This window comes from Triplophysa dalaica, chromosome 20, assembly GCF_015846415.1.
Source record: "Triplophysa dalaica isolate WHDGS20190420 chromosome 20, ASM1584641v1, whole genome shotgun sequence".
Classification (NCBI taxonomy): domain Eukaryota; kingdom Metazoa; phylum Chordata; class Actinopteri; order Cypriniformes; family Nemacheilidae; genus Triplophysa; species Triplophysa dalaica.
This window is the reverse complement of record NC_079561.1, coordinates 536,601-551,052: the sequence shown is the minus strand read 5'-3', so window position 1 is coordinate 551,052 and position 14,452 is coordinate 536,601. Positions and strand designations below refer to the sequence as shown.

General features: G+C 38.8%; 1 protein-coding gene across 2 annotated transcripts in view; it reads left to right on the top strand.

Moving 5' to 3' along the window:
- The window catches only part of plcg1 (phospholipase C, gamma 1), a 29,890-nt gene continuing 15,438 nt past the window's right edge, over positions 1-14,452 (top strand). The window contains exons 1-6 of one of the 2 annotated variants that reach the window (XM_056733935.1): positions 1-508; positions 872-1,152; positions 9,763-9,915; positions 10,004-10,097; positions 10,655-10,702; positions 14,147-14,231. In XM_056733935.1, the coding sequence (XP_056589913.1) occupies positions 936-1,152; positions 9,763-9,915; positions 10,004-10,097; positions 10,655-10,702; positions 14,147-14,231 (597 nt within the window). In that variant the 5' untranslated portion in view covers positions 1-508; positions 872-935. The remainder of the gene's footprint in view (positions 509-871; positions 1,153-9,762; positions 9,916-10,003; positions 10,098-10,654; positions 10,703-14,146; positions 14,232-14,452) is intronic. The other variant, XM_056733936.1, reaches the window with a different exon arrangement.

The window sequence follows — 14,452 nt, the reverse complement described above, 5'->3', positions numbered from 1 at the left end:
TCAGTTCATGTCATCATTAATTATGGATCGGAAATATGTTGTTTAATTGAGATTTTTGCCAGCGGTTTTAGAAATATCGGCCTTTCCCCATTCAAGTAGATGGGACTGTGGACTTGCTATGACCAAAATATCTGCCCATAGGCGTCGCAGAAATGGCCACAGAGTAGCACGACTTCAGTAAACGGACCTTTGGCAGTGGTCAGAGAAGACCGGGTACGGCGGGCACACAGTGCGTATGCGCATTTAAAGCGAGGCTCTGTGTCTTTAAGAGGCCGTGCACTGCGTTGTGCTGTAAGGATCGGCTGATGGGGGAAGGGCTTTCACTCACACACGTCGACTGATGGCGGAGAGAGAGCAGCAGTTATCAGACTCGGTCCGATCTCCACAGCGCTGCTGAAGCGCGCGCGTCTGATCATGCGGACAGGACGAAATGCGCGCAGCTGAGATTGCAGACGGACCGCAGCGCGTGTTTTCTGCGTTTACTGAGTCGCAGCCGCAGCCGCACACGGTAAGACAAAAGCAAAGCTTTCAAACGACTCACGATCTCGTCTGATCGAACAATATCAACATCTGTCGCGTCCGTGTTATTGTAAAGAGTCTCGTTCTGGGTTATTTTCCGCTAAATAACGTAGTGAAATGTACCAACACACATATTTTGAGTTTACAGCAGGATTGATGCTCTGTGAGATTTGTGTTCCCATAATAATAATAATAATACTGATTCATAAACTCCTGATCATACATAAATGTCCAGATGTATCCGCTCATCTCAGTAAATCAGGACACTTGTGTGTGTTCCAGCAGGCCCGTGTGATGATGTGTTTGCTGCTGCGCTTCGGTGTTTTTCAGACGCGCTGTTTTCTTGTCGTAGGTATCCCGACAGGCCCGGCAGGGTGTGAATTATTCGGAAAGGAACTGAAGAACAAACAGGGGAAATGGCTGCGACCGCCGGCTTCTCCAACGGACCGGTGCCCTGGACGCAGAGCAGCGACACTGAAGTCAACAATCTGCACCGTGATCTGGAGCTGGGCACCGTACTGACCCTCTTTTACTCCAAAAAGTCTCAAAGACCAGAGAGAAGGACGTTTCAAGTCAAGCTCGAGACCAGACAGATCATCTGGACGAGAGGAACGGATAAAATCGAGGGTGAAAGTAAGTGAAGACTTCAGATGACATTATGACTTCGGCTGTCACATCCTCCAAATGTCTTTTGGGCTTTTCTCCGTCAATTTAAAACAATCTTGTGTTACTGTGATGTGTAGAACTGACACAACTTGACTGTCGCTTCATTCCTTTTGACGTTTGGGTTTTCACTGGGATGAAATATTCTTTTTATTCGATGTTGACAGTTGAGTGTAACAGGGTTGTGTCTCCGCTGTATGGCTCGGTTCATTCAGAAATGTTTGAGTATTTGACATCTACAGCGTCCTCCACTAATAAAGGCACCCTTGGTAAATAAGAGCAAAGATGGCTGTAAAAATAAATCTGCGTTTTTTTCCTCCTTTTGATCTTTTTCAAACAAATCTATAAAATTCCAAACAACTCATTCAAGTTAAACAATTTGAAGTGGGAGAATATGTTTCATTCATATATGTAGTCATCAATTATTGACACCCTTTAAAACACTCCACAACCTCAATATGTAAGAAAAACCGCTGAAAAAGTCTTTTCTTTCATGTCTGATGAGGTTTGAGAATAAATGGAAAGTCATCCGAGTCCATTTGTTCATACAGAATCCGTTCAGATCCTTCACATGTTGTTGTTTCTTATCTTCAGTTCATCTCACTCATTTAGTGTTCAGATCAGGGAACTGTGATGTCTGTGACAGGATCTTGATTTTGTGTTCAGTCAATATTATTATAATTGTATTTAGTGCTCAAATTGAATCAAGTGTTAGTCTCGAAAAATACAATTTATATAAATGACACAATATATTTGATCGTAATATGCAGAACTATATACTATTTATTAAAAACAGGCTTAGATAACAGAACCGGTTTTGAGCTGAAGTTAGCTTCACCGGAGCGACGTCATGTAGACGATGTCCTGTGCTGAATGGTCTTTAGACGTGGGGCGGGGAGTTTGACATTTAAGAGACATGACAACTAGTCCATAAACAAACTTAATATAAATTATTGTAAATAATTAATTCACAAAATGTACCCTATTTATTTTAGGTCAGTATTTTATGTGATTTCGAACAGGAACATTTTCAAAGTTTTAATTTGAGTGAACTAAAATAACCTTTTGTGACACATTTCTGTGTTGATTTGGATGTTTGTTTTGAACCAGTGTGCTGATGGAAGATCTAATCACGACACATTCAAATATTTCTTAGCAGAGCAAGTCAGGGTTTGATTTTTTTGATCTGTTGTTATTTGATATAAAACATGATGTCATTTATCTGAACAAGATGTCCGGTCCTCTGGTATAAAAGTAGGTCCACAACAATTAAGATCTGCCGACATATTTAACTGTGGACATGAGGCATTTTATATTCTTTATAATCTATCTTGTGTTATTGGCCAGATTAAGTTCTCTTTCAGGCAGATTTGCAACACCTCCAGTCCATTAAAACTTCAGAATTATTGTCCTGATCTTGGGAATGGGATTTTTCCTTTTAAATCCACTTTCTATTTTGAGTAGCTCAACAATCTTTTGCTGCACATCAGAACTATATTCTTTGCTTTTTACCTGTTGTGATAAATGATTTCGCTTTGTGTTACTTAATATTATTCTCCTGTGAAACATGAAGCGATGACAACATCATGTGTCTAGTCACCTCAGTGTACTCAGCAAAAGTAAATATCACTGGGAATATACTTAAGAGATATTTTACTTATAAGAATTTGTCAGGATGTGACTAATTGTGACCAGGATGTATAAGAGATTTATTTTTCACAACGTGATATTCTCCGCACTTCAAATTGTTTTACTTTAAGATTTTTTCAATAAAAGATCAAAAGGTGAAACAAATCAGATTTATTTTGTACAGCCTTCTTTGCTCATATTTACCAAAGGTGCCAATGATCGTGGAGGGTGCTGTATGCATTTAGCAGACGTTTTATCCAGTGAATTCAAAATATCCATTAGTCTTGTGTGCCCTGGGAATCGAACCCACAACCTTTGGCGCTGCCAGCACAACACACTATCATAGACACAGAACACAAAAGAAGATTCTGAGAGACGTCTCGCTTGCAAATGTTTCAACATAATCTTCTTCCGTGCCCTGCAGCAGAAAGTCAGTCAGACAGGTTTGACACGAGGATGAGTGTATGATGACAGGAGTGACACTTCTGGCTGAAATATCTCTTGAGTTTGAGGTGGATTGGAGCGCAGGAAACGTTGCACCAGCTTCATTCTGCTCCGGATGCACCAGCAGCCGCGAGCAAAAAAAACAGCCAGTGAGCCTCGGTGAGGTGCGCTTGTGTGTCTTCCTCTCAAATAAGACGTTTACTAGATCTCCTGTAAATAACGCAGACATTGGGTCGATTGATGCTTGGTTAGGCGTGTTGATGGGATGTCATGGATCTTATGCTAAAGAAATGTTTGAACGCATGTTCATGTCTGCTTTTCTCCCGCTGAGAAGTTCTAAAATCGCAGGAAATCTGCAGTGTTAGGTGTGCAGAACCCTCATGAGATACGTGTGTTCCCACGTTCATGTAAAAGTTATTGAAATGAAAATAATGTGTCTTTCTCGAGTGCTTTTCATGGACGAGAAGTTGTCTTTAGTGAGTTGGAATTCTCCCGATCCCGAGTGTGTTCTGCAAAGAAAACCCAAATCAACCCACCCCATGTTGTTTTCAGACGGTGTGTCTGACTGTTTTGTTTAGTCCTGTTGTATTTGTGTGTAGGTGATGTGTTGGAATGTTGTTGAACTGTAGAGATGAGTGTAACAGACGGTGACGTACAACACTTGAGAAGGTCTGTCGAACAGCACATTGAGTTCAAATGTCAGCGTGACTTGACTCTCATCTGATCTTATTATTAAAAGATTGTATTGTTATTAAATCTGTATCCCGATATCGCCGTGACTTAGTTTTTTGTCCGGTAAGTTTAGTTTTTCGGTCGGTTGGAGAGCAGATATGAAACACCAGCGTTCCCATAACTCCCTGACAAATGACCTGCCCAAAAGCAAGAGGACTGAACATTATTTTGCGAGATTCTAGAGAATCACAAGTTTAAAAATGTGTTACAAGCGGTTACGTCTATTTCCTTAAGGTGTGTGTGTCTGCGCTCCTGCTGTTGTGTGTTTGTGACACAGGAAGACACACGGTTGTGCAGTGCAGTTTTGTGTTTCCTGCCGCCCTGTTTGGGATTGTCAAGCCGTTCTCTCTCTCGCCCGGCGCGAGCTCCTATCTCTGACCAGCTGCTTTTGTCCTGTGTGTGTTTGTCTTCCTCCTCACCAGTGTTGTGTTTGTACTCACAAACCTCAGCACAGAAAAGACATTCACCGTAACATTCATGAAGTCTTGTTCGTGTAGGAGCGCAACAGTTCTGTTTTTTTCAAGGATTAGTTCACTTAAAATAAACATGCGTGTCATCCCAGATGAGTTTGTCTTCTATTCTTCAGCCGGACACAAACGAGTCTATTTTGATCATCCAGCTAATGACTTATCTTAACTATTCGTCTTCTACAGAAAACATGAAAACGATAAATCTTCAAATCTTCCTGTTTTGTATTTGTTAGTATAGACAGTGTAGCACAGTAAGAAAAATATAGAAATCTCTTTCTTCTGTAAAGTGGCTTTGCAAAATTGTGAAAAGGTGCTTTAGAAATAAATTAGAATTGAATCGAATCATTCACTCAAGAAGGCAATAAATGTCTTGTGAAGTGAAACCATACATTCGTTTGTGAGAGAAAACCATTCACACATGCGTGGAAACATGAACATCAGCGTGGTCCAACATGGCGGCGGCACATGGATGATTCTGGATTCACTGGTTCTCACGTGTCTCGTGACTAGTCATATGTAGGGCTGTGCAATTCATCCAAATTAATTGTAATCGTCAACTTTGCCTTCAACAATTAAAAAAATAAAATAATTATTGTGCGTCATTACATTTTGCATGGATCCTCTCTTTTCTTGTGGTGTAAATCCACCGGATTATATATATTTATTTATAGATTTAAAGGTATCGATGTGCCACCATATTTGAGGTGACCGCAGTAACATGACGGCATTTGAATAAAAATGATTTGTTTGTGTTGTACGGAAGAAAAGATGTCATATACACGAGGGTGAGCAAATGATCTGAAAATGTACGCTTTCAAGTGAACTATTGCTTCAAAGTGTGGATTGTGTTATGCTGTTTGTTTTTGCACAATAACCCCCGTTTGGTCTTCTGTTTATCCACGTGATTACATGTTAACTGCCTTGAGACGGTGTTTCATGTTAATGTCAGAATCCACAGCCATGTGTGTGATGATGATGAGACACACAACATCCTCCCAAAGCAACAAAACTGATCTTTTGATGGTTGAAGAGAAACCTGAAGATGAAGGTGGTGTGCCTGTCTGTGTGGTGTTGTGTTGTTCAAGCTTCCAGCCTGGCTTTAACAAATACTGTTCTGGCCATGAAGAGGCAAACGTTGTAGAGTTTTTGCACCTCTTAATTGTCAAAAGACCAAACAAAAATGGATTCTTATGTCACAAGCTCTTGTTTCATCAGTCAGATCAGATTCTCAAGCGGTCTGAATCAGGCGTTTTCAGACTTAAGAATGCCAGGGACCCTCCAATATGACAAACCTTTTATCAGGGCCCCCTTCATAAGATGCGTATCCATTAGGGATGGGCATTTTTGATCATATTTTATTTTCAGTGCTGGTTTTATAAATGAGCCGGAGCATTACAGAGGCCTGGGTGGGACATGTCCCACATGGTGACTGTGAAAAGATTTGAATTACGACATTTATGTTAATGAAAAGTGTGACAAGATTGAGTAAATTAAGAATTTAAATGTTCACTAAAAGTTCATCATCAATGTTTTTGAAAATGCAAATTATCTCCGCGTGAAGTGAAGCTTCATCTTTGGCCTGTTGCATATCTGTCTGACAGTGACGTCTGACTTCACGTAGTGGTCTCATCTGACACCCCAACTGACATTTGTCCGAATATACTGGAGCTGTTTAAATCCATTCTTATCAACTGGAGCGCTTTGTGTGAAGTTTGTTTGTTTCTTAGTCATGTAACTGCTAATATACTTTGTTTTAGTCTATTTTGCTAGTGAAATGGGTATTGGGTATGAAACCCCTATTTGTCTCGTATTGCATTTTGAATGTAATGTGGCAATGGAATGTACTAAATTTTGTTTAGTTTTCAAAGATATTAATGTATGCAATACGTACGCTTTTCTAAAAAGGAAATCACCCACTGTTAACTTCACTTGCAACACAAGCCAGTATGTGAACCATGTGTGTTTTCAGGATAATCTTGTGTGCGTTTTACAGCTAAATAGCTAAGACTGGAGAGAGAACTTTGTTTTGTATCTGTGTTTGCCGCGAGTGTCTGATGTGTGTGACGCACTCTTATGTCAGAAGAATCGTCAAATCGCTTAAGTTAAAACAGGCACAACTTTAAAATGGATGCAAATAGTTTTGTGATGACGAATAACTGCAATGTCTGTGCACCTGTGCAGTCAGAACGAACACTGTATCATGATGATCTCTCTGTTGCAGGTTGCAAATTTGGACTATTTATAATGATGCTCACACTGTCTAAGAAAATAAGTCATTTTATGATCCAGTGACTGTTCAACTTCATATATATGTTAAGTTTGGATTATCTGTTAAGATAGAGGTGTATTGTTGATGCGTATCGTTATTGTTTTATTTCCCAGACCTAATTAGGAGTACAGGCAGGAAATATTACACACACACACTTTTAGTGATGTCATAGCCGTTCACCTCCTCAGAATTATCCTTGTTTATTTTTTCCTAAAGTCTCCTGAAGGACCGAGCTTTTTATATTCTCGGTCACAGTCTCTGCTGGCACGCTCCTTGAGGTAATATTGACATGACCTGAAACGTCTCATTTCTGCACATACAGTGTCTCACAGAAGTGAGTACACCCCTCACATTTGACTCAATATTTGATTATATCTTTTCATGTGACACTGAAGAAATCACACTGTGCTTCAATGTAAAGTAGTGAGTGTACAGCTTTTATAGCAGTGTACATTTGCTGTCCCCTCAAAATAAATCTACACACAGCCGTTAATGTCTAAACCGCTGGTAACAAAAGTGAGTACACCCTTCAGTGAACATGTCCAAAATGGGTCCAATTATCCAGGACTAGGTTTTGATTAAGAGTTTCTCTCTATGCTTTGTGCCGTTGAGCATTCCTTCAGTGCCTGAAGCTGAAAAACACCTCACAGATGCTTTACCACCTCACTTTACTGTAATGAGCAATGCTTTGTTTCCTCCGGACATGATTCTCTGATCAATCTTGCTTTTAAGCATCTTGTTTCTGATCGTTTGAAAGTGTTCTTTATGTTTCTTCACTGAGGATACGCCGCTCTTTCATAAAGCCCAGATAGTTCTAGCTGTCACAAATCAGTTTTTTTTTGCTTTGTCATCATAGAGTATAAAGTGTAGATTAATGAAAAAAGTAATTTACTGCAGTTAGGGGTTAGGAACATAAACCAGGAACATAAAACATGAAGGGGATGAGTACTTTTATAGGCACTGTATCTGGTGACGGTGATAAATGAAAATTGGCTTTTACATTTCTCTCTTAGGCCGCGTAAACTGTGCGTTCAAACCGAAACCGTCGAGAGTGTCACAAATCGCTCTGGCCGCCCTGCCAACAACGCTGTAGAAAGATTCATGGACGCTCTGGCGCTCTGATGTAGACCAAAGTTTGCCGGGCTCTACGTTCCAATTGGTTGCTGCCGAACCGCGTCATAGCTCATTACCATAAAGTTGATCTGATTTTAACTCTCCTTGACTCCCTCAATGTCAAAGACGCACTCCGGTGCTGCTCGCTGCCGGACAGTAACACGATGAAAAACAAAAGTTTTTCCTTAGTTTTTTAAGTTTTAGGTACACATGACAGCGTTATCAAAACAGTCTGCATTTACATGGATCAAGGAAAACGTGTAAAACACTGTAGTATGCTTGTACGCCAGTGGATGGCGATGTTGTTGTGTAAAGATACAGGACGTGCCACATGCACAGTTATAAGGCAAAAGGGCTTTTTAATACCGTTGGTCGACGTATATGTGTGTTTAAAGTCTTGCGAGTGCAGATAGTAGGGATGAGTCACGAATTTCGAATATTCGATTAGTTTATTTAATTATAGAATTTTAAATAGTGTGTGCGATCTTAAAAAAAAATCGCTGTGTTTCCACGCATAACGCGTTCATGTAACCTAAGGGTGGCGCTGCCAATAATGACGCACCTAAAACCTAAAGGCTGTCAGTCAAGAGACAGTAGAGCAAAACATTTTCTCACAAGAATTGTTAACGAAGTGACGCACACTGTAGAGCCGCGTGGCATAACTGATACGTTAAATTGAGACTGTGACAAAAATGAGTTCTTTGTGGTGTTCCTTAAATAAAATAAATGAGAATAAAGTGCAGTGTAAACTCTGCAATGTAAAGCTGGTTTATCATGGATCAACAACAACGATGTACAGTCAACTGAGGGCGAAGCACCCAGCAGGTCCATCCACAGGTCAGCAGTCAGGTGCTAGTTTATGGTCAGAACAACCAATCTGGATGCCAGACGGGCGGAGCAACTAACGGCTTTAATTACTAAGATGATCACTCATGATATGATTCAGATCTGCTTTGTCTGAGGAGAGGGTTTTAAAAATCTTATGGAGTTTGTTCAGCCCGAGTTTACTGTTAGTCTGCCAGACTGGAGAAACTTTTTCATGACAATAGAAACTGAAGCCTTTTGAGCTGTTTATTCATGAAATCATTCTGGACTGTTAATAAATGACGTCATTCAGTTAATATGTTTTAACGATTTTTTAAGTCTGGTCTAAAATCTTTATGGCTTTAATATATTTTCTTTGATCAATCACACTGTTTTTTAGTTATTAAATTAATGCTCAAATTTTACAAGGAAATGTTGTAGCATTATGAGCGGTTGATTCTGAAGTGCCGTCATTCGGTTGTTAATATATGAATGTTTCCGAGCGTTATCTTAATGTATGGCTTTATGTAAGATTGCCTATTCCATAATACATAAAGCATTGTATTGTCATGGATTTAAAGCTTAAATGTTCTCTCTCTCTCTCTCTCTCTCTCTCTCTTTTTTGCGTTTCTGTCTAAACGAACGGTTGAGACGCATACATTTTTTTCCGTTTTCATTTGAAAACGGTGTCGTGTAAACGGCCCCACCATCCTATATTAACTAAGAGACAGTATGATTTACTTTCAGCTCCATGCGTGTGATGAACATGTTCATAAACAAATTTATGTTTCCATATTTCTATGATTTACCTTTTAGCATCCTTCTTAAATGGCTCTTAATGGCTGCCTATTCTACATAATTTTCCATAAAGTTGTTGGTTTCAAAGCATTTTTTTGAGAACTTCTAGCTAAACTGTTCTCTAACAAGTAGACATAAGCTTCAGATCGAAAGATTTTTTTAGGTCATTTCAGTCAAAACCATTTGAACGACAGTTTATGTTTTGATTAAATCAACAAATAAGAACGCTGAGGTATCGGGAGCATTTTTAAACATGCTTTTTCTGCATCTGTGTTTAACACAGACATTCATCCTGACGTCTTTGTGGTGTTTGCTCTTCAGTTGATATTCGAGAGATTCAGGAGATCCGGAGAGGACAGAAGTCACGTGATTTTGAGCGATATGTGGAGGACTCGACCGCCCGGCTGGACCAGGCCTTCTGCTTTGTCATTCTCTACGGGTCCGAGTTTCGGCTCAAATCGCTCAGTCTGGCAGGTAAAATGCACACTCACACACACACACACTGTACTACGGGACACACTTTCACCCGTGATGTCATTCTGTGCTGTCTTTGGTTTGCCAGCGACCTCAGAAGAGGAGATGTTTATGTGGACGAAGGGTTTGAACAGCCTGATGTCGGATACGTCAGACTCCCCCACGCCCCTGCAGATAGAGAGGTGACCTTTGACCCTTACTCACAACCTGCTCTACAGCCCATTAGATATTGATTGATGATATCCGTTAAGAACACGTGATGTGTCCTTTGAGAGCACACGTGTCACCACATACTTCTTATGTGGTGTTTGTGGTTTCCAGTGCTGTTATAATAGTGTAATAGTAACAACGTTTACTTATATTGTGAAGATTTTATACAAAACCCAGTGTCAGTAACCGTGGTGACTAATATCATGTGAATAATACTCCACATTATGGTAAATAACCCAGTGAAAGTAAACATGGAATGACAGATATTGTGTAAATGTCGACTGTAAAGCTGCTTATAAACAATCATCCGCATCTAGTTTACAATCCAACACAGTCTTAATTTCAGTTTCATGAATCTACATCTGATCAAGATAAACACCACCATATGTTATAATACCATGATATCCTTTTATGATTCGTGCTGCAACCGTGAAAAAGATGAAAAGTGCTCAATGAATGAAACACAAGTGATGTATGATAGTCTGGACATTAAAGTGAGTTTTGTTTTGTTGTCTTTGGACACGTTCAGGTGGCTGAGAAAGCAGTTTTACGCTGTGGATCGCAACCGAGAAGACAGGTATGTTTGTCCAGTATTGTGTTACGTCACGTTACGTTGGTTTGCTTTAGACTGTGGACTATGGTGGCGCGGTAAACCGGTTCTGGAAATTTAGCGGTACATGTTAGATTTCAATCGGTTCAATACCAGAATGTTGCTTGTTTGGGTACTTGAAACGCTGCTGTTCTAAAGTTCACCACTATGAGGCAGTATGACACAGAACAAGATGAATCGCTCTACAAGAACTTTAGCGACCATTTAAACTGAGACACTGTGAGCGATTTATTAAGAATTCATCTCTTTCTACTCTGTCAGAGATCTTTAGATTGTTTTACAGTGTATCGTATATACTACATGCTGCGATGCGTCTGTACATCCCTGTTCAACAGCATACATCATATATGACTTTATCTCTGTTCCACACATCTCAGTTTGACTAATAATCATCATGAAGTTCTCTTGTATATGTTCTTATACTCTCAAATACACACGCTGTTATGTCAAAAACACAGTCCGTTGTGTTTTAAATGTATATCTGCATCAAAAAAGAATTTGTCTTAAAGTGACAGTAACCTAATAAATCTGTGTCTCAAATTATAGAGAAAATGAACGTTTTGTAGCTTTATTTAGAGTCATTGCATATTTATCTTATCCAGTGAAGACTGTGCAGTGTTTTATTTTAATGGATCCTTCAGTTTTCATCTTGAATGCTACTGTTAAATAGACCTACTTGAAACATTTAATTGTTGATCAAAATGTTATTGTTAATATTTGTGAAATTATGATGATAAGTCTAAATAACCAAAGCATTTTTCAGTAATACAGTGTAAAAATAAAATGTTGCTATATAAAAAAATGAAATATATATATATATAAAATAGCATTAAAGCAGTTACAGAAGTCTTCATAAAATCAAATCTTCAAATCATTTATTTTGGGGCTGGTTATTGATCACCTATGGCACTGATGTGGTACAGGTGTTACCGCTATTAGATTCTGATACCGTACCCAAGGCAAAATTTTGGGTTTCGAGGCAACAAGTCGAGGGATCACATTTTTAAAGAGACAGTTCACCTAAAAACCAAAGTCCAGTGATCATTTACTCTCATGGGGTTGTACACCTGTATCTTTTTTAGATTAGATTCAACTTTATTGTCATTACACATATACAAGTACAGTGTAACGAAATGTAGTTTAGGTCTAACCAGAAGTGCAATTAGCAAGTGCAGATATACAGTGTGAATAAATACAGAATACAATATTAGGAAAATAATTTACGATGGCCATGTACTATGAAAATATGACAGTCGGTATGTACTATGAACAATATAAACAGAAGGCTATATACTGTGAACATTAATGTACAGGTGGTTATGAACAGATAACAATATAGACTATACAATAGTGTAAGTGACTTGAGTGTGCATTAGTTACAGACATTAGCTATTAAAGTTACAGTGCAGTTACTTGTCTCTCTTTTCAGTTCAAAAACGTGTTATTTTGTATTCAGCATAAGAGCGTTGTTTAGGTTTGACATGACACGAGGTGAAGAAAGGAATATTGGAAGTTTAAGTTATTTGATGACAGTCACTTATGATACTACATACAGCATAGACTTTCAACATTCAGACAAGTTTGTGTTGAAAAATGTGTTGGAAATGAAATGGAAAGTATTGTGTTCTGTCATGTTAGTTTTAAGTAAGTGTTGGTAGATTTAAAGTCTTACGCAGATTATGTGTAATAAGCATATATATGTTAGCTCATGTTAACGCGTAAAACGTTTTTCTTTTATTGGGGAAAGCTCATCAACTGCGTAAGCAAAAACGATCGGCAGAGGAAGTTCTTTTGCCCGTAACTCTGATTTCACTCTGCATGTAAACACCTTTACTGATCTTCTCTGTTTTGTTTATGTGTGCATTTCTGACAGCGCAGTAGTACAAGTATATTTAAATAAAGGAAATAAACATGCGTTATGGATGTGACAAAAAAAGGATGCGGTTCTTGGGAGACGATAAACTTTGTAGGATTTCTGTAAAATAAAATGCACAATCCTGAAGCAATAATACCCAATGAATGGAGAAGTGATGCCTCTTTATAGAACATCAAATAGTTTCTTCATATTCATTTTCATGTGTCCATTTATGAGGAATATGAAGCGTTATAGATGTGAAAATCCTGAAAATGGCTCTTACCTGACTATGAAAAATCATGCAGTAAAAATAAAACAAATGCTTTACATGTTTGAAGAGAGATCTCACATGGGTATTTGAGCCAACAAATGTTAAAATCTGTGATCTAACCACAGTAAAAACCGCTGGTAAAAACTATTTTTTTGTGGTAAGGTTGACATTTTCACGTAATTGCCCTTATGCAGGTACAGCAGACATGAGAAGAGATATAAAAATATATCTCCCGCTGCGTTTTTAATGAAACAGACTATCGACGATGACGTCACTGCAAGTCTTAAACTTCCGTGTAAAGGCGGTTTTCTGCGTAGCCGGTTTATCACAGTGCATGTAAACACGTGACAACAGGTTTCTTTGTATCTTTGATAAATATCCCTTTATTTTGTGCACGTAAACGCACTCAATGTAAAGATTTTAAAATGTCTTTTGTCCGTGTGGATTTGAAGAAGTAAAGAAATGAATTTACCTAGTGAGTCATTTTAACTCCGTTGACAGTGTCAGAAGTAGTAAATGACGTAACGCTGAAGTCTGACAGTGAGCTTTTCATGTTGGCTCAGATCGCCTACATAAATGTAACGTTAGTTCTACAGAATTGTCTTTGCAATAATAGGTTTTTTTTGAAAATGATGTAATTGAATGATAAGTGTCTTGATGACGTTATTCACAGATATTTTTAATAAAGACACACTCGTTTAGATGGAAAGCAAACAATTCAGTTTAATAGGCCGTCAGAGCTCACAGAAAGGTGTGTGTATGTGTGTGTGTGTACAGGTGGTTGTGTTCTGTTGTACTGGTGTTCACATCTTAATTGATCTATCAGTGTGTCTTTATGTTACAAAATATGTTGTTAAAGGTGTCTGACTCACAGCCCAAACACACACAACCACACTCCTGTTGGGTAAATAGAGCTCAGAGAGGCACATCCTGCGACAGGAAACAGCCCACACACACACACACACACACACACACAGAAGGTAAATAGAGAGAGACGCTGGAGGGGTGGAGAGACTGGGTTTGAGTGTTGGAGGTCTTCTGTGGATAACACACACAGCCGTGTCCGTTCAGAAAACATCTGTGCTGAAGTCAAACACAAATGACACTCTACACAATAAAAGTCTTATAACAAACAACATTCATTCAAAAAATACACATTACATGTGTCTGAAACATGAAACAACATGATAACAGGTGCACATAATATACTGTGACTGTATAGATGTGTGGTGATGTCAGGTGATGTTGAAGACTGCAAAGTGTCCTAACATCTTTCCTCCTGCAGAATTTCCTGTAAGGATCTGAAGAGCATGTTGTGTCAAGTCAACTACAGAGTTCCTAACATGAGATTCTTACGGGAGAAGCTTCCGGTAACTCACTTAGTTTCTATGTATCATAGTCCAATAGACACACACACAAACACACATCAACTTTATTTTCTACTTGTAAACAAAAGAAATGTTAGTTACAAAGCAGCTGTACATGAAACACTTTGACTATAAGCAAAACATTTGAAGTTACAAAAGTAAAAACAAAAACGGTGAAACACAGAAGCCAGACATACACACACACACACACACACATCAATTTA